Source organism: Agelaius phoeniceus, chromosome Z, assembly GCF_051311805.1.
Source record: "Agelaius phoeniceus isolate bAgePho1 chromosome Z, bAgePho1.hap1, whole genome shotgun sequence".
NCBI classification, from domain to species: Eukaryota; Metazoa; Chordata; class Aves; order Passeriformes; family Icteridae; genus Agelaius; species Agelaius phoeniceus.
The window spans coordinates 5,334,560-5,355,286 of NC_135303.1; the positions used below are offsets into that span (position 1 = coordinate 5,334,560).

The window sequence follows — 20,727 nt, forward strand, 5'->3', positions numbered from 1 at the left end:
TTTTATTCCTTTCCAAAGGGAGAAGAGCTTAAATTTGAAATCTAATTTTTTGAAATCTAATTTTCTCAATGCTTTTGAGAAATCTCCAAAGCATTTCTATGTCCTTGTGTGAAAGATGCTACAGGAACACAAGATGTGATTGTTTCTCTGTAGTGAAACTGGAAGTGTTACTGTTCCAGTGTTTCACAGGATACCACAATACACAGAGGAACTTATGTTCATTATACTCTTTTTTTTTTTTCTGAACATGCTTATTTTTTTTTCTTTTTCTTTTCCACTTCCTCTTTTTTTTTGTTTGCTTTTTTTTTTTTTTTTTTTTTTTTTTTTTTGTAAACAACAGTGATGAATGACAAACACCAGCAGAAAGCAGCAGAGACTGAGAAAATAGTTCAAAGCTTTGCAGTGGAGATGGATAACATCCACAGAGTACACCTTGCTGAGCTAGAATTCCTTTTTAAAGAAAAAGCTGAAGCCAAAATGGCTTTTCAGGTATGATGTAGTAATAGATGGAAAGTTCCATGAGATGCTGGCTGAAAGCTTTTGATGCCAAGTGTGTGGTGGGTTGGAGTTTTTTGGGTTTAAGGGAGAAAAAAAATCCCCCAAATAGCTAAATACTGCAGAATAGTTCTGAAGATTACAGAAGTAATGAAGTTACAGAGTTATGAAGTTACACTTAGTGTGTAATGCTGGTAGTGAAAAACAGAGGAGCTTGTGGACAGGACAGGAGCTGCGGACAGGACCTAATGTCCTTCTCAAAAGAAGCCAGTTTTTATTCAAAGCTGATTCTTGTAAAGGTAGGGCAGGACATAGGCTGTGAAGAAGCCTACTTTTAGATAGAGTTTTCTTTTTTAAGTTGCCAGGGGCAGCAGGGTAAGCTCTGAGTTCTGCCTAACAGTGAGTGGCTGAGTTAGTTTGAGGAGGCTCTGGGAGGGTATTGCCTTCTGTTGTGCACAGTGTTTTGTAGAAGCTACCTTCAGAGAGTTTAATGCTGCATCAAAAATCAGTGTTGAAAAAGTATTCCATGCTCTGTTGAGTGATGTTTGTCCTTGAAAAAGGACAAAAGGAGCAGTGTATGGCTCAGGACATTGTCTTCTCTGTCAGTTCCCTGGCAGTGTTCTCTGACAGTGGTTGTAGAGGAAGGGGTTTTGTTGGTAAATGTATTAAAGCTACAAACTTGTAGGAAATGGAATTCACATGAGTAGACTAAGATTGCCATGAATACATGTAGCTCGTTAAACAGGCCAGAGTGAGCTGTAGGGTTTCAGAATGTTGATGTCACTGGACTCAGAAGTCTTTCAGGACTTTCAAAACTCACTGAAAGGAAAATGTGATTCACTGCTAGGTGCCAAACCCTAACCTGCCTTCAGTAGTAAAAATGTTACATTTTTCCACTTTGCTTTTGTAGCTGCTCCCCTGCCCATCACCCTAGAGTTATGTTACGTATAATTATAAAATTCTGGGAAATAAAAAAATCTTACATCTTGATTGTCCTTGACTCAACCGCATTGAAAGCTTAATTCATTTAAGCTTGTCAGATGAACATCAGAAATATCTGGGTTTATAAATGATGACTTTGAATGCATTGCAGTCTTTTGTGTTGTGTATTTATAGGCCCAAATTTAAATCTCCTTGAGTTATTCTGAGTTATAAAATGAAATGAGTTCTAAAATGAAAGGAGATTTAATTGTGGTCTTAATACGTGCAGAGAAGTGGGATTCTGAGCATGTAGGCAAATCCTGACTGGAAAAACTACACTGCACAAACCGTAATTCTGAACTTGGCTGTGAAAATGCTGAGGTAGGCGTGGGAGTGGAGTCATGGAGTATTGAAATGTGCCTCTGGAACGAGCACGCAGGAAAAAAATCACCCTCCCTGCTGTGTGACAGGATCTATTGGGCGGATCCTGGCCCGGGATAGGAGGGGTCGGATTCGATAGGAAGGGCAATAGCATCACCTCGTGGATAGGCAGGAGTTCATATCCCTGCACGTTTTTTCCCTTCAAATACTTGGGAGAGTGTGTCGTTCACAAACGGTTTAAAAAAAAGAAAAAAAAAAGACCAGCTGTGTTTTTCATGAGCAAATATTTGCAGGTGGCTACGGGGATAGTATTCAACAGTCATATCACCTCCAAAAAGTTTAGAAATTCTTCAAAATTCTGAAATCCTGCAGCTCATGCCGACCTTTTTAACGAGCTTGATATACTCACAACAGTTTTAGTTTTCTAATGTTAATTATATTTCCAGTAGAAAATGTTTTTAAATTTTTTGTTGTATTTCACAGCAAACTATCTGTTATTTATTTCACATTTCCCAGTTCATATTTGTTAATATTTGGAAGATAAACCTGAAGAAATAAATATTTCTGTATCTTTCCAGATATAGAGAAGAAATGTTAGAAAATGTAGAAAACAGTTTATTTTGGCTTCTTTATTTATTTATTTTGCATTCTGAAGGGTAGAAACCTGTCTTGCTGGCCATGCAAAGCTAGAGGATTAGCTTAAATTTAATCCAAATTCATATGGACAATGGGGATTCTGTAGCAGTGACTTCACGGAGTTGCAGTGTCCAGTAATGTCAATAACGCTTCCAGCCTGTAGCTGAGTTCAATTTCTGTATGCAGAAATTGAAGTGGGGACCAGATCATTTTATTCTACTGAGGACTTCTTATTTCATCAGTTTTTAAATTCCGTTTCTAGAAAGGAGAAAATGCTTTTCAGAAAAGCAGAAATCAAAATTATTTAGTCTGTGGGACTAACTGTTTCTAAAAACATCTGAAGTTTCAGCAATCAAAATCATAATAAAAATGAACTTTTGTCCCCATGCATAATTTCCCCATATGCACTCTGTTTCTCTCATTGCCACTGAGCTGGGAGACAGAAGAGATTGGAAGGGCTGTACTCTTTTAGGGAAAGGTTTCCAGTGGAGATCTGGCTCTGATTTTCGTGTTGCCACAGAAGATCATGTTCACAGTGATTTTTGGGCCAACACAGATTTCTTGGTGGTGAATCAAAAGCATGTCTGCTGTTGGGTAAACACTTCTGTTGACGTGTGCTGGCGTCATAGATTTTAAAATTCTAACATCATCTTCTGATGCAGTCTCCATTCCTCTCAAACTGCAGCTGAACTCTCAACCGCAATACTTTATCTTAGAAAAAGTGCCTCTTGATGTATTGATTTATTCCTTTACCTATTTATCTTTAGAAAACTAATGCTGCCCTGCAAAGCACTGCCAAGAAGTTGAAGGATATGGAGGCAGAGCACAGTGTCTGCAGCAAGATGCTGAAGCTCCAGGCATCCTGTCTGGAAATCAAGAATAAACGGCAGGAGAGGCTCCTCCAAGAACTGGAGGTAAAGCTTTCTGCCTGCTGCTGGGAGCCTCAGCAAGCACTGGCACAACTGAGCAGTTTCATTTCTGAGGGGTGAAACCTCTGAGTTAGGCTATGAGTGCCCCGTGTTTGATTAACAAAATGCAGAGCATCGCTTGGCAGGAAAGGTGGATTCAGAGGTGAATGCTGCGAGCCTGACCTGAGAGTGGTGTTTGAACTGCAGATGGAAAGGGGTTTATGTCACTGGGAAAGTACTCTTAGCAATATGGGTACAGAGGGAGTATTTGCGCAGGATTTGTGACTTTTTTATTTTTTCTTGAAGCATCTTAAGCAGATAGATCTTGTGGGAGGAGGCAAAGCTTAAGCCTTTTGGCTGATGCTTTTGTGGAGTGGGTTTGGTAAGCTCTGTGCTGTGACTTTCTCTTTAATAGGCCTTCCACAGATCTCTGTTTCTCAATTATTTCCTTTTGTGAATGTGTGAGCTTATACAGATTTTAAATTTATTGTCAACAGCTCGTATGTTCATTTTATGTATTTATTTATTTTTCAGTTAACGTTTCCCTAACTGAAGTGCTTGGAGTTAGGATTCAGTCTCACATGCTTGCTCCTTTGCTTTAGCTGTCCAAAATCAATGACTTGACTTATATCTGTGTAACCTTGAGTGTCTTAAATTACTTTTAATATGAATGTCCTTTTCTTCATCTTTCTGGCATCACTTGAAGGCAGAAGTCATTTTGGGGTGTATTGTTCTTTTCAAATCAATCATCAGTCAAAGTGAGATGATGTTTTTGATAGGAAACAATGTAGTTAAAATTTCATGTGAATTTCTATTATAGCGGCTCTGTAGTTACTGCTTCTGCTAAAAACATTTTTTCAATTGAAATACCATGTCCAGGCTTTTAGATAGAGACAGGTATCTGTGACTATGAAAACTGTAGCAAGAACATAATCCTACATCAATTTCTTTAACTAAATAGAAAATATTACTTTAATATTCTGGATATGTAATTGTTTCCTTTCATTTATTTATTGACATGAGTTTTCACAGTTCCAAAGTGCAAGTAGTTCAGATACCACAGGTTGGTGTATGGAGACCTAATAAACTGAAGAAATTAAGTTGTCTTTGCATGATGTCATCATCTTTCCGGACTTAGATATTTTTAAAATGTACTTTTAGGCAGCTGCAGTGAAAATAAAGGAACTGGAGGATGATGCTGCAGCAGCAAGACGAGCACATGTAGAATGTAAATACACTACAGAAGTCATGCAGGTAAACTTTTGATTAAATATTTGGTAGAAGTTTGCAGTAAAATGGAAGATGAACTTGTAAAGGTGCAATCTTCCAAAAATGTTCAGACTTCCTTGCTCCAGTGAAAACACTGAGTAGATTTTTTGCAATGATTGATGATTGTCAAGACTGTAAAAGGTAATAGAAAAATATCTCCTTGATTTCCAGGAGATACGGAAACACATTCTTGTGTTTTAGAATTCAAAGTAGCATTGAAAGAGTGAGGGGAAAGGAAATGTTTCACAATAGTTAAACTGCTGAGATATTCTGTCCTATATCTTTGGAATGGGCACTTAGGTAATTTCAGAGATAGAGTGCATTCATCCAGCTTCTCTAGGTGTGAGATATTAATGCATCCTGAGACTGCAGTTCCAAATGTAATATTCAGAGTACATTTCAGCTATTACACCTGCTGTTACCAGAAAAGTTTGAATATATGAAAAAATGCAATATGTATACTTGAATATTAAGTTTTTGTATCACTAAACTGTGTCACAGAGGGTTTGATCCATTAAAGCAATTAGGGTTTATTAAAAAAAAAAAAGTGAAAATCCTGTAAGATGATTGTTGAGTGATCTTGTAGTGACTAAGGAAGCCTTCCTAGTGGATTTTTGAAGAACTAAATGAGAAAACAAAAGAGAATTTCATTTTTTTTTTCTGGTTTTCTGAGGAACACAAACAAGCATTGCCAATTCTTCAGTCAGTTATTTTCTTATGACCTTCTCTAAGTACAGGCACGTGGATTTCTGAAGTGATGATTAAATAAATTGTGATGATTCAGGTTTTTTTATTCCCTCTCTACTTTTATAACATACAAAGGAGCTGGAAAAGTAACATTCCGTGAAGTTAGAGATTTATCTTTTATGGGTGAAGACCTCAGAAGGTTTTCTTCCTTGTTTCTGTACGTGAACAAGCTCCACATGAGCTTTGCTCTGAGTGCAAGTGTAGCTTTTACTGTTAATCCTACCCTTTTATGAGTCTACTTAATGAATAGAATTCCCCTGGAAAACTTCAGTAATATAAATAATTGAAAACAGGAAAATCCAAACACCATGCAAGGAGAACAAAAGGTGCTTTGGGTCAGCATATCTATTTCTTTCTGTTTTGAACTCTATGTATAAATCCATTTTTATGTGTGTTAAATGCTTTCTAATTCCATATAGAATTAATAGAAGTTATTCACCTATAAAAAGCAGAACAGAACAGTGAAGAGCATTAAAGACCATGGCAGTCTTTCCTAACTTCCTTTAACTGCTTTCTTATCACTTGGTAGTTGAGAATTCAAGAACTGGAAGACATTTTGAATGAAGGGCATCGCGGCAGGAGAGAAGATTTTCCAGAAGGGATAGCAAGGGAAGAGTTCAGAGAGCCAGTAAATGCACTTGAGACAGGAAAAAAAGAGTAAGTTTCCTTTTAAAGCCATTGCAAAATGGCACTAGACAGCCTCAGTACAACTCGCAGTTTACATTCCCTGCATTTTTCAGTCAGCAGAAAATCTGGTGCATAGTGCCAAACCAAACTAAAGGTTCAGAACCTGGCAGTCCATTAATAATAGGCCCATATCAGTAACCAAAGGTATTGTGAATGGTACAGATAATAACTGGCCTGCTACAGATTTTTTGCCAAACCAACAATGTTGCAAATCATAGTTATGGTTAGGTCCAGGGTCCAGTAGTGGTTCGGCTGAGTGTAGGAAAAGATATCCAGCAGGTCTAGAAAAGATGGCTTTTCTATATACACTTCGATTATTATGAGGACATGGTTTTCCACTTCAGTGAGTCAGTTGGATCTCTAAAACTCCTGTCAAGAAGTTGTGTATCATTTATAGTGGATAATCTTTGTTTTCAACTTTTGAATGGCTGTAGAAAGCTTTAAATGGTTAAAAAATATTGAAAAGTGTGAGAGCAGAGGAAATCTCTTGGGATGTTTCCTGGCCAGCACAGTCTGCTGTGCCTGTGGTAGCAGAACTTGGGTGAGCTCTCTTTCAGCTTAGAGCTATATGGCTCTGTATACACAGGTGTTTATGTTGACTTACTCACACAAGGAGCAGTGGAGAAGGAAAAAATTGTTTTCCCACAAGAAAGGAAGTTTGTGGCCTGAGCAACTCATTCAAGATTCATGATTATGGACATGTTTTTAGTAAAATATTTAAAACTTGAGCTGGAAAAGCCTTTGTCATCCTGTGCAAACATCAATTTGAAGCAAGCTTTTGGCTTTCCTGACACCATCTTTTAAAATTCTTTTAAAACTCTTCCTTGGATTCCCTCTCTGTGCTTCTGTGTCCTTTATGCTATTGCTTGGCCTTGGAGTTTCCTCATCAGCTGCCTGTTTAGTCATGCCAGGCTCTTGATAGATCTGTTTTCCTGAGTGACACAGTACAAGAACAGATTAAAATTCTGGATAGTTTGCTTTAAAAGCCAGACAGAGTAGAGTCAGGCATGTGGAAACCTGGAGAGCAAGAACTGTACTTGAAATCAGGGTTGATGATGCAAGATGTGACACGGTCACTCTGAAGACAGCTGTTGTGTTAATTAAAATACGAAAAATTCTGTTTGTTACATGTAACTTTGAGGCCACATCCAAATAATCTTATGAATTGCATGACACGAGGCTTGGTAACTGAAAAGATTACCTCTTGAAAAATCTTCCTTAGAAGGAATATAAATTTCTTCATTCAATTAGGAAAGGCAAGCAGCTTCAGAATCCATGTGTGGTGCTAAAGTAGTATCTGTCATATCCATTGATTATCCTTTAAAAGAACACAGTGCATTTGACAAAAGTCATTTTGGTTAAAGTATCTTTTTTGTGGAAACTTTCCAGTTCACAAGGACAGCATTTATCCTCCGGTGTGCAACGGAAAGACCAGGCTGAGGAAGGGAAGAGAGCTCAAGATGCCAATGCAACATTAGTGGTTCCTCCAGACAGCTTCAGCCTGCAGGAAGGCTCAATAGTAAGGAAAAAAAGCCTCAATAGTAAATAGAAAAAAAAGCTCAGTAGTAAGAAAAAAAATGTGGCACACATTGCTTAGGTTTTTTAAAGCATACTGTCAAAATATTGACTGTGGGGAGAATTTGCTGCATTTGCTGCGCTGAGCTGTGGCAGAATTCTGCCATTCTCTCACCCTTTTTGTTATTATGTTACCTTTAAAAAAATTTACTACATGAATAAATGTAAGCAATGCCTTGGAGACACTAATTTGAAATTTTTTTTTAAGTATGGGTAGGATGTACTGGCATTCCTAATTAAGGCATTTTGTAGATATTGATGATCATTTCATGTGAAGAATGTTCTTTCTACCTAACTTTTTTGTCAAGTTTCCTGAGCTATCATTGTAGAAATGTTTTTTTTTTTTTTTATTTCATACACCCTTTTAGTTTTAGTGCAAGTATTTGACTGTAAAAATTGCTTGAAAATTATTTCAAGCTTTCAGGTGGAAAAGCAGAGGGGATTTTTTGTTGTTGTTTTGTTTTTTACTTGTTTTGCTGTGGATTTGGCACATTGGATGTATTTTGCTGGATTATTTTCTGAACTTTGTCCTCTTATATGACCACTTTGGGCTTTTCTACTGTCTTTACCCAGCTACACCTTGAATGACAATTTTGCCATCTCTTTGCACAGCAGCAGGGACAAAGGAAAGTTGTCAGCATGTTTAGAAAATCTCTTCTTTCATTGTGTGGTTACATTTGCTCTCTTTCTACTCTTAGCAATATTCAATTTTTTTGCTGGTAGCTTGGAAACTTCTCCTCTTTCTCTGTCAGAGCTCTGAGCATGGAGGGTACATGAGGTCTGTTCCCTGTGGAGAGGAGCAGAGACCTGCATCAGAGAGTCTTCAGATCTGTGGGTGTCTTTTGTTCAGCTGATGGAGTTATTCCACACCTTGTCTTAGTGCTGTCCACTGCCCAGGCAGATCTGTCATTCATAAACTGGAGACAAATAAAATCAGGATCTTCTTTTTTCTTTCTGGGAGAATAACAGCTTCTTCCATGCAAGCATTAATGTATTAAAAGACATCTGCTGGCCTAGTTAGCCTGAAAAAGTCATTTCATCAGGCACAAAAGGAATGCATACAGAGAAAAGCAACTGTCTGCCCTAACTACAGGCATTAATGATTGCTATTTCTAACTACAAAACACAATTGCAAGCTGAAAATATTCTACTGAAGTGCTTGCTTCCAAACCTGAAGTGCTTGCTAGCTGTTGCTGTGGTAGGAGTTTTCGTTTTTATTTGTATTCCTTAGTAAAATATATGACATGACAAGAACTATGGACAAGATTCCATTCATGATCAAGATTTCTGGTAATGGAAACAGTATTTAATGCTAGACTCAAAATTAATGTTATGGTATTGAAAGGTTAAAAAATAATAATAATTAGCTCACTGTCATATTCATAGAGCTGGTTGTTTTAATTATTTTACTCAAAGGCGTTCAAACCACAAGACTGTCCTGAGCGGGTGATAAAAATATTCATTTTTGGAAGAGTTGTATTAGTGGTTGCCTTATGAGATCAGGTATTTATGGCCTTGGATGGCTTTGCATTTTTCCCAAAGCTGTTTGTATTTGTTTGGGAAGCAGAAGTGCCTGTGTGTGATCCTGTTTACTCCACTGAGATAGCTCTGATTTTGCTGCACAAAATGAAAAAGCAGAAGACTGTAGCAGAAACTAAGTATAGATAACATTTAATATATTGCTGTTGGTCTTTGCTATACCCATGCTTAAATTGGGTAAAAATGTCAGTGTGTTCTCTTCCCCTCATTTCCCCTTCCCGCTTTCCTGACCTGTACAGTATTTTTTCATATTTTATACCATTTTTATGCTTCCTGAATACGTTTTTCCACTCTAGTCTGATAATCTTATCTTGATCTCTGACTGTACTAATACAGCATTTGAGAAACAGCTTTCTATTATCTTAACTTAAAAAAGTTTCTAAGGCACTTGTATGTACTAAAAGTATGAAGAATTGAATTTCTACTGCATGCTGTTGTTGCTAAAATGTATTTATAATCTGAATCAAGTTAATATACCACTGATTAAAATCACTGTAAATAAATGAGGCACAGCTTGTGGAGTTTGACTGATGGAGCTGTCAGCCCATTTTGGCCAGCTGTTTAATCATATATAATCCGTGCAAAACAAATTTTTAAAGGAATTTAGAGTGTGTTGTGCTGCCAGGCCAACTGGACAGTTTTCTGTGTGCTGTGCAAGTGTTGGGGCACAATTTGGAGGCACCTCAAGGTATTAACATGGGTGAATGAATTGTATCCACTAGAGCATGGAAATTTTTATCTGTGCCAGGTCATGGTTGTGGCCCCCACAGGACTGGGATTTACTCACATACTTTATTTACATACTGTGTCTAATTAGATAAATTTTGTGAAATCTGTTTTCTTACTCTGCTGTAATATCAGGCAATATTATGGCTGCAATTATTAGAAATGAACTGAGGAATTTTGTAAAGCTGTGAGAATGAGCCTTGAGGGCTCATTTTCAGCTGCAGGCAGCTCTGCTACCACACATAGGATGCATCTCTTTTGATTTTAACATTGCCCAGCTACAGCAATTAATTTTTTTCTTTGTGTTCCAGAGGGAGATGTCCATCCTCCTGAACACATACCAGACCCTGGCAAATGCCCAGATGCTTTCCAGACCGACAAACGTCCCCCTGGAAGAGTTACCTTGGGCAGAGCTTTGTGCCCTCTTGCATGAGAATGTTGAAGCCCTGGTCTCGAACTTCAGCAAGGCTAACCAGAGGGTGAGTGTCCCCAGGCATCAGCTGCCTCTGCTGAGCTCAGTGACATTTGCTCACACTGCAGTCTCGTTAAAAAGGACTGATATTCATCCCCCCAAAAGGATTTGGACACTAACAAATGAGCACCATTAATTCTGGCTTGTCCACTGCTCACTTTGTTGCCGGGGCATTTAGATGTGACTGGAGTGTGCATCAAGTCTCTCAGCTCCACCTTCTGTGCAGGATATTCTGAAAGGACAATCTGATAGTAGCCACAGGAACCTAATTAAAAGATAATAAATTCATCTTACTGATGAAGAAATTCACTGAACCTAGTCATTTACAGTCATAAATCAAGTCTTTCTTTTACTATAATCCAGAGGCCAAATACACTTTCTCCAGGAATATCACCTTTTAATTATGTCTTTATGATTCAGCTGTACTACTTGAAAGAATGCCAGTGTGGGGATTTTTGTTGAATTGTAACTTTAGATTATGACATTTTTATTCAGAAACACAACAGAAATACCTATTATAAAACATGTCAGGATCTGTAGGAAGGAGGAGCTGTACTTTTCTGAGTGGTTTTAAAGCAAGTGAGCTTACATGGCCTTTCTCCCCAGAAAGCCTTCTGGTTTTATGAAGGAAAAACCCCTTTTAAAATAACTCAGCTGGCTCCAGAGACTAAGCTATGCCTAAAGAGCTCTTTAGGGTATCACTTTGTGTTCTGGTTTATTTCTCTTTTGAAGTAGATGAGGAAAGGGAAGGGAAGGTGAACACTGCTGGCAGCGTTTGTAGGGCTTGTGTCTTATTGTTGCTTGCTTTTTAAGTAAGCATTCTTATTGAGGTCTTCTAGGGCTTTTCTCATGTACTTAGCAGCTTTTCTGGGATTTTAGACTGCGCTGAAATTTTTTTTTTCCACACAGTTCAGTGTGGTCTATCTGGAAGTATCTTGATATTTTCTAGGAGCAGAAAGTTCAGGGGTGTGCATTTGAGGATCATTGTTGGCTTGGTTCATTCCTCCATTTAGCTTGCATGAGGTGCATTGTTAAACCACAAGAGTGAATCCCTTCATGTTTGTTGAAAATACATCCTAAACTTATGAGCTACTTGTAAGGAAAAAATTCTCTGTGCTAGAATTCCCTGAAATTGTTGTAAAACTTAGTAATAATCTGGAATGTCTTGGCTTTTCAACAAAAGAAAAAAACCAAAAACCACAAACAAACAAAAAAAAAAATAAAGGCTGTGTTTTAATTATTGTTTGCAATCATCACAAACTTCTAAAGGATATACTTGGATTACTAATTTACTAAAATTTAATACAATCATTAAAAAAAAACCATATCAAGTGTCTGGCTCAGGTTTCCTGCAAAGAAGGTGACAAATATCTCTGCAAGCTGGTAGAAGGACAGCAAAACCAAATAAAATACTTTGTTTCAAAATATTTTTCAGTTTTGTTTTGAGAACCAAGTAATTCATCTGCTGTGAAAGGGTTTTACTTAGTTTTAATAAAAATATTGAAAAAACTGCAGTTTAGATTTGATGCTGGGATAGTCTGTGCTTAACTTAAAGTGAAAAGGTAAATAATAATTTCTTCTTAAATGCTTGTCACACAGATATCTCACCTAGAATATATTTGCAAGCACAAGACTGACACTATGAACGACCTTCAGCAGAACCAGGAGGAGGCTTTGGAGAAAATGTCTGAACAGTTAAAAGCACAGGAACACTGGTGGCAGAAAGAAAAGCAATATCTTGAACAGCAGTACTCAAACGTCCTTGCAGAATTTCATGCAAGATCACAGGTATGGTGCTGTGAACTTCTACTTGTTTTTTCTTTAAAAATTGAATGGATTATTTCAATAGTTGAAGCCTCTTAGCAGTTAAAGGTCATTTGGGAATTTTAGTAGACGTTGAAAGTTTAAAAAATCCAAAACCAAACAACAAGCCAACCCATCCCTGTGCTAATATTACCATCACTTAAAATAAGAAATAAATTACTTTGATCAAGCATTTGTTGAAGAGAATTTAGTCTTCAGGCCCAGCTGAGAAGCCTGATTTCATCTACAGATGGCAGTATTCTTTTTCTGAGAATGTTAAAGCTGTAAGATCAAATTTGCTTGTTTTGAGAATTACTGAGGGCAGCAGCTACTTTTTCAGCATCATCATTTGCAGAGATTGTATAGAATAACAATAATGTGGTATCACCTGGGGATAAATTTAGTTACATATGTACTGACCCGAAGAGCAGTGGTAGATTTCAACAGTGTTAAGCAACTCTGTTTTTCTGATACTACAGTGAGGAGTGGCCTAAAAGTGTGAAACTGTCACTCCTTGTTAGATGAGTTATTTGCAATCCAGAATGTTCCCTGTTATTCCACAACCACCATTTACTGTCTTTACCAGCACATTCCTTCGCACCTGTTTCAATTAAAAGTGTTGTGAATAAAGGAAATAGATGTCCCTTGTTATTTGTGAGTTACTGCAACTTACTTCACAGAATAATGCTGTATTTGATGCAGATTTCCGGGCTGGAAGTCTTTGCATGCTGAAAAATTTAATCTGTCTACTTTCATGTTCCAGACTTCCTTATGTTTTTCCTCTCACTTAGACTGGTTTTCTGCTTAGTACAGCAGTGTTCTCTCTGAAATTGGAGGATGTTATTACTATTGTTAAGTCAATTCCTAAAACTGTCTTGTGGGCAGACAGGTGGTGTTGGACCTTCTGTGAGCTGTCATGGTGTTGGTGGATTGTTTTCAGAAATCAGGAGTCCATTTGCAGTTGATGACCGTGTAAATTTCCCTCCTACCACTTTTTTTGTTTCATACATCTAATTCTGTAATTCCTTACTAGAAGAGACACTTTCATCATGATTATTACTAACAACTTTTGCTCCTTTAATGCATCATTTGAATGGCAAAGGTAAATTTTCTTTTCATTCTTGTCTAGGTAAAAACCATGTAGTTAATGTTTCTTCCGTTATTGTTTGGTTTGTTTCTGTCGCAGGAATATAAAGAAACGGCGCAGAAAATGAGGCAAAAACTCTATGGCCTTGAACAACTCTCTGACAAACTGGCCCAGGAAAACAATTCATTGAAAAATTCCTTATTAGATGCTTTCAAGGCACGCTCATCCCTGCTGGCAGCCTGTGCACTGCTGTCAGGGGCCCTGTGCTCTCTCTATGGCCGATTGTGCGCCACGTCTTGCCAAAGAGACATTCTCCAGGAACAGGTGAACCAGCACCAACTCCTGAACCACAAGATCGTCAGCCTCCTTTATGCTCTCCCTGCTGTGGTGGAAAGAAACCAGGACGAAGGCAGGCTGAGGCAGAGAAGAGCCAAGAACCTGGTTTATGTGTTCCGAAGAGCTGTGATCGCAGTTCTGGCTGCTAACAGGCTGAGGGCTCTGGCCCGATATTCTTGTACCTTTTTCATCTGGACAGATGGATGCAGAGGAAGCTCTGGAATTCAAGTTTGTCTGGGAGAATCCAGAGGCAGGCATCCTGTGACACGTAAGTGAAATGTTCTTAAAGGGTTAAATCAAATTACATGCTTAGGGAATAACAAAGAGGAATATTATTATTGCTAGGGCATAAAGACATATTTAATGACATTTTGACAAATGCTATTTACGGATTTATGATTTTTATATTGCTTGACGAATTTATTTCACTCTAAGAGGAAATGCCTAGTCTTATGTTAAGCACTGCAGGTAAAATTGCAATTATGCACATGAACTCAACACTATCTCATATTTTTGATATTTGCATTATGGATTTCAGAACTAGGTGCTACAGCATCTTCTCTGTGGTAAATATCTTGCAATGTTCCCATTTTTTTTTTTTTTTTGGAAAAGGTATTTCCTCTTTTTTTAAAAATAATTTTTAATATTTATTTCCTAAAAATCCACAAAAATTGCTTTCTGATTCAGATAAAATATTAGCATAGGATTTCAAAATTTTCTTTAGGGATTATGTCTAGATTGCCCCTTTCTGTTGCCAGACCAGTTTATATTTCCCTCTACAATGATAAATGGTATTAAAAATGTTTTCCAAATGAGAAGATTCATCTACTTTTTTTGTTGTTGTTGTTGTTTAGTCATTCTGGAAGCATGCTTAAAACAGTCTAAATTGTCCTGACTAATTTCTTGTTTAATGCTAATTTTTGATTAATTTCTGAAAGAGCCGGAGGCAGCAGTGTGCCATATTTTAGTGATTTACTTATCCTGCTAGCTGCAATTCCATTTCACAGGTTTTGGAGAGGAAGGAGTTGACTGTATTGAAGCAGTGAACTGGTTGTCTAGCTCTAACCTCTATACCGCAATAATCAGTTCCATCTCAGAACTGGAGGGTGTTCTCAGCAACCAAGGTAATTTTAACCGTATATTGTTGTAGCAGAAATATATTTTAAAAATAAATAAGTCAGGGTGGTCATATCATTTCCATTTTTATGATTTTATCTAAACTCTTCTGGATCATAGCTCTGAAGAGATATTTCTGATATTTATGATAGACACCTTTGACTAGAGGTTATGTCCTGAGCTAGTCAATACAAATTGTAGTGGAGCTGTTTCCCTGAAAGAGTAATTTGATTACAGGGTAAAATAATAACTCTTTTCTACATTCTCTGAATGATCACATTTCTGTACTGTTGGAACAGATTAATTTTCTTAAGCAGCTGATAGGATATTTTATGCTTTCAGTATATAGAGTCATGGAAGCAGAAGGCTGGAGAGTGTTTCTGGAGTTTATTTACAGTGAGAACTGATACAGGTTCCCTTGGTTCATCTGCATTTCTGCCATCCCTGGTTCTTTATTAACCTCTAGTTTTAGAGTCCCCACATTTTTGTCACAGAAGAAGGGATATTAGAAGAGGGATAATTTATGTGAATAAAGGGAAATAGCAGGAGAAAGACAAGATGATGCATTTTCCAGAAGCCTAAACACTAAATTGGTATCAAAGTTGCCATTGAATCAAATGTCTTTAGATTCAGTTTCAGGCACTTTCTTCTTTGATCATGCTGTTTTCAAGAAATTGAATTCATATCCTTTAAAAGCAAAGTTGGAACAGTGGTTCAGATTCAGCATTCTGTGTTTCAGAATATTTACAGGTTCCATCCTGTAGAAGTGAAAAAGAACGTGATATTACAAGGAATGGGAACTAATAACCCGCTCGATGTTTCCTTTTTGTTGTTTTTTCTTCAAGATTCAGAGCTCTGGCTTTCTAGTAACTCGCTGATCGGCACAGCCAGGAACTGCTTTGCAAAACTGATGGACAACCTGAGCGTTCTGATGGAGACAGTTCAAGGGAACGCTCGTGGGTGCAGAGCCTACCTGGAGAGGGACTCGCTGATAGAGAGGCTGGCTCGTGGGCTCCAGAGAGTAAATGCCCAGGCCCTGGAAGCTGGATTCCATGACAGACTGCCCAGCACAGTAAGCAGATTGACAGTCCTCCTCCCTGGAAACAGAAGGTTTACAGCAACGGTGAAGCTCCCTTGATAGCAGCATTTCTTTGGTTTCAGGCCGGTGATGAGTCCATGACAGTCAAGTGCTACTATGTGGACACTCAGAAGTAGATTTGTCACACATTAGGGTGTGAATAGGTCTTTTCTTTTCTTGAAAGAATTTTTGGAGGAGGTTTAGTGTATCCAAGTAAAAGATTTTTTTTTCAAGTTCTATCAGATCTGTATTAGCTTATAATAAGAAATTTGCTTTTGGCTTGATGTAAATGTTAAGGTTGCTTTTTATTATTGTTTTCTACTTTCTCATGTTTACCATCCTTTCTTTCAGTAAAGATAACCTTCTTCCCTTTAACCAAAATGAAAGGATAAACTCTTTCTCTAATAATCTTCATAGTAAACCTTAGGTGAAAATAGTACTTCCTTGTAAACAGAATTTGCAGTAACTCTTGGTAGGTGATAGGTTCAAACTTTTGTCCTTGTGTATGTCTTTTAGAGATGGAGGGAAAAATTATGTTTTGTCTTCTTTTTCTTCAGTCTTAAATATTATTTATTTTATTGCTAAAATAGCAGATTTTATAGCCCATCAACTTGTTTCTGTTTGCTGACAGAGAAACATAGCAACTTTGCAGCAAGAAATATTTGAATTTTCACGAAGGCTTCATGCAGCAGAGGTAGAGTCCTGCTCACTGAACCTGCAGCTTGCAGAATGCAGAGGGGCTTTCAATGAGATGCAAAAAGATGCTGAAAAAGCCCGCAGACTGCAGACCCAATTAAGTGAAGCTCAGCAAGTAAGTGCATTTGACTTGGAGGCTCTCTTGCTTAAAAGAGATTCTCCTTTCTACACATTTTTTGATTTGTGTTTTTTTGGAAAACAAGCATAAAATTGATTTACTTTCAACAGAATTTTCCAGAAATCTTGCCTTGTAAATGTCACGTAACCAGAAGACAGATTTATTTAGAAATATCCCTTTTCCACTGGAGTTATCTTTTGATTTGTAGAAGGGGGTATTCTGTATAAATTAGAGTTTGGTCTTCAGCAATCCAGGTTCTCCCATTTGTTGAAAATGTTGATGTGATTTATGTATCCTAAAAGAAGATTTCATTTCAACAGAATAAAGTCAGTGGGAATGAGGGTATTCAATAAGAATGTTAATGAAATAGAAAGATAGCAGTTGAAACTCTGAATGGATGTTGATGAATGTTATAATAAAACAATACAAATTTTAGTGGGTCTGTTTCCCTGAAGAAGTAACTTTATGGCAGGGGGAGAAAAAGCTTTTGTCTATATTCTCAGTAGCACAACATTCCCCTGAGTCTTTTGCTGTTGCTGATTGACTTACTGAGACACTGTGGGTTCCCTAACCTGAAGCCTAGTTGGTAGAACCTGTCAGGGTGTCCCAATCCAAACACTTCTAAGCAAAGAATATCTGCTAGATGATGTCTCACCCATTGTCCTTCCTGTTCTTAGCTAGCAAAATGGATTTTTTTTGAAACTCCAAAATATCTAATCATCTTCAGTTTTGTTCTTAACAGGTTTTATGCCCTTAGTGGTTTTGGACTGTTAGATGAAAATTATCACATATTAGATTGTAGTTGAAATGCAGATGACAACTTTCTTTGAAGAATTATTTCTTTCTGGAACAGTTTTTGGACAAGAAGAGCAGTCCACAAAGGTGTTTACAAGGGTTTAGAAGCTCTCCACTAAAATTCTGAACATTGATCTGCATATTTTTCCTTCTAAATACTGAAGTTTTGCATCCCATGATGCTAATTAGAATAGAATAATGAATGCCAAGACTTTCCATGAATGTTCTTTATAAAAAACGCAGCAATTAACTGGTCTGCCATCTTATTGTTCAGTGATGTCTTCATGGTAAAGAAACCTCAATACTAATCACAAGCATGAGTTTATTTTAGAATTTGATATGTTTGCAAGTGGAACTCACTCAGTGGTAGGGAAACCACTGAATATAGTTACAGAATCAGGCACAACTTGTTTCTCTTTCCAGAAAATCAACCAAGACAATGTACAGGAGGAGTTACAAAATGCTTTGCAGCGTGAGCATGAGGTACAATTGCTTTTACAAGAACAGCAGCAACGGATTCAGGAGCTGAGCAATAGACTGGAATCACACTCATTTACTGAGCTAAGTAAAAGCCACATATCTCCGACGGTAAGATTATTCTTCTGGAACAGTCACCAGAGTATTACCTTTCATGAAAGAAGCCAAATAGCGCAGTCCTTGTGTAAATAAAATAACAGGAGTAAATACACACGCACTACTCAGTCTGCTGGAACTTTAGGCTACTGAGAAAACACTTCAAAGACTCCTCTTTAAAACTTTTTTTAAGCTATCTGGTTTTTTTAAGTTTAAGAAAAAGTCTTCAATGGGGGTTTGTTTTGGGTTTTTTTTTGCCTACAATCATTTTGCATTCTAAAGCACATTTATATATAGCAAATCTACTAAAAACTAGGGGGGTTCTGAGTCAGTAATGCTTTTGCTAGGAAATTCATAAAACCTTAGGATGCAGTGGTCCAAATGTACTTTACAATCAGTTTGTCTTTCACGTTGGTCAGTAGCCAGTGGCATAAAGTAAAGTTTCTTTGGGCTACAGAGTAACTCTGCTCTCTGTCTGCTGGCAGGGCCTCCCTGACACAGCGGAGGAGCTGAGGAAAAGAGACCAAGTTCTGGATCAACAGGAGAAACTCCTCAAAGACATGGAGCAGGACCAGAAGCAGCTGTGTGAGACTCTCGGGGAGGCAGAACGTGCCCTTGAACAGGGAGTAAAGTGAGCCCTGGGGCCTGGGGGATGTCACTTTAAATGAACAAAAATTGAAATTCCTACTTCCATGGGCAGGGCTTTAGCCCTGGACAGTGTAAGGTTAGAAGAGAAAAGTACATCTGTCTCTTTTATTTTTAAATTCAGGGATAGTCTTCTAAAAACAAAAGTATTAGTTCAAAATATTAGGTCATGCATTTTATGCAGTTATCCCATAATAGTGCTTCAAATTCTGGGTGCTGAAAGAACTGGCAAACAAAATACCTGTGCTATCTAACTGATCTGACAACAATTCTTTGGCACATCTTTAAAGTTCTGTTTATTTAAGAAATGATTGTTCTCTGTGTTTCCACGCTAACTTTTTATAGGCAGATATAATTTATTTATAGTAAATACAGAAGCATCAGCTAGGGGACAGGTCTTCACTGCCAAAGGGACTGAAACCCATTTTGGATCTCGCCTTTCCTGTGGTACAAGACAGATCTTCCTGCTGATTTCAGGGAGTTTTGGATTTAGACCTAATCCCCACACCACTTACACCACAACCTGGAGTGGAAGGAAAGGCTCAGGCACTGGTCTTGAAAAGATTGGTAGTCAAAAGGAGCCCCCTTGACTTGAAGGAGCTTATTACTAACCAATTCTTACGCCATATGAAAAGAATAAGTCTTTGCAGACTTTGTTGTCTGTTGTCTTTTCATGGTATGAAGTATGTGTTATGAATATTGTTGTTCCACAGCTAGCATCTAAAAAAATTTTAGTTAATTAAATTTTCTCATCATACCTGGGATCATTCAACCTCTGAAGAGCAATATCTGAGAAGCTTTAAGGGTTTTATGCACCAGGGAAATAATGCAATTTGTATGGTCATCAATTAAATGTTTAACGAGCTAATTAAAATGACAAATGTTATTTGGTAGGATTTGATCAAAGCAGGTGTCACCTGCAGAAAGATTTGTTCCAGAAAGCTTGCCCTTTTCATCCTGCCCCAATCTATTTCGGGCATTTCAGTAAAGATCATTCCTTGTGGCCATATATATATATATATATATCCAGAAAAGGTGATTCTAATGTGAAGTAACTTTAAAACTGGCTTTATTTTTTTTTCCTGTATATAGCAGCTGAATATCAACTAAGAAAGCTACTCTTCCCTCCATTATCACAGCAAATCTTCACAACTTATAGGTTTTATTTCTCCCTTTGGAATATAAACAAAAGAGATTAAATAAACAGAATCTGTCTGTGGTTTCCATACAAGAATATAATTCCACCCTGCTAGAGACTTTTTATGACTTCTATATTCAAGCCATGATGGTTGTTCATTGATAGGCCTATAATTATCTCAATTTTAATTGCTTATCCTCAACAGAAGCATCTTTCATATGGAAATGCACCAAATAGTGGTACATGAACTATGCTTAGGGTTTGCATTGGAAATATGAAAAAGAGAGAAAATCCTAATAGTTTGGGTTATCAACAATTATTTTACAAGACATGACAGCCATCAAGTAGCAGAAGATTAATTTCTACATTGGTAGAGTTTCAGTTCCATAAGCTTTCTTCATTGTTCTTGTTTTGTTTTGTTTTCTTTTATTTTCTTTTATAATAGAGACAAAGAGTTGATCATTAGTCAAACAACAGCTGTGGAGGCTGCCCTGAATGAGGTAAGAATTTGACGTGTTGCCTCTGATTTGTGTTTCTAAATCAGCTAAAGCCTTAGAACTGCTTATTCTCAGGGGACGAGAGAAGTTGTTGCAAAGCAACTTCCTTTCCTTAGTGTTGAAGTTTCCCCTCTCAACTTGTTCCATCTTAAAAAACCACAGTGAAATAAAATGCAAGTTTGTAGCACGTACACAACTTTTTCTGAATGTAGAAGTTATGACAAAATTCATTTGCCTTCCCTCACTGAGCACTGTTTCTGGTTGACAAGTGAAGACTAATGGAACACACCAAAAATTGGCAAATGTTGTGGAGTTACCCCTCTACTGAATAATAAAACGTCACATACTTGGTGGCCGTAAAACATTTGGCCTTGGGTCTGCTACTTTAACCTATGAAACATCATCAATAGGAAAAGAAAAGGCAGGAAGTAGTAATCTATGGTGGGAAACTTCCATAGTATTTTTTAAAATCATATTTTAAACTTAATA

The 20,727-nt window shown here is 37.4% G+C and overlaps 1 protein-coding gene across 1 annotated transcript; it reads left to right on the top strand.

The window, feature by feature from the left end:
• The first annotated feature begins 342 nt into the window (after positions 1-342).
• Positions 343-13,858, top strand: LOC129133735 (coiled-coil domain-containing protein 171-like). Its single transcript, XM_054653372.2, has 8 exons — positions 343-489; positions 3,201-3,347; positions 4,503-4,595; positions 5,887-6,014; positions 7,434-7,563; positions 10,196-10,363; positions 11,956-12,144; positions 13,346-13,858. Exons 1-8 carry the CDS (start codon positions 343-345, stop codon positions 13,856-13,858), a joined length of 1,515 nt encoding a protein of 504 aa, XP_054509347.2.
• Positions 13,859-20,727: the final 6,869 nt, after the last annotated feature.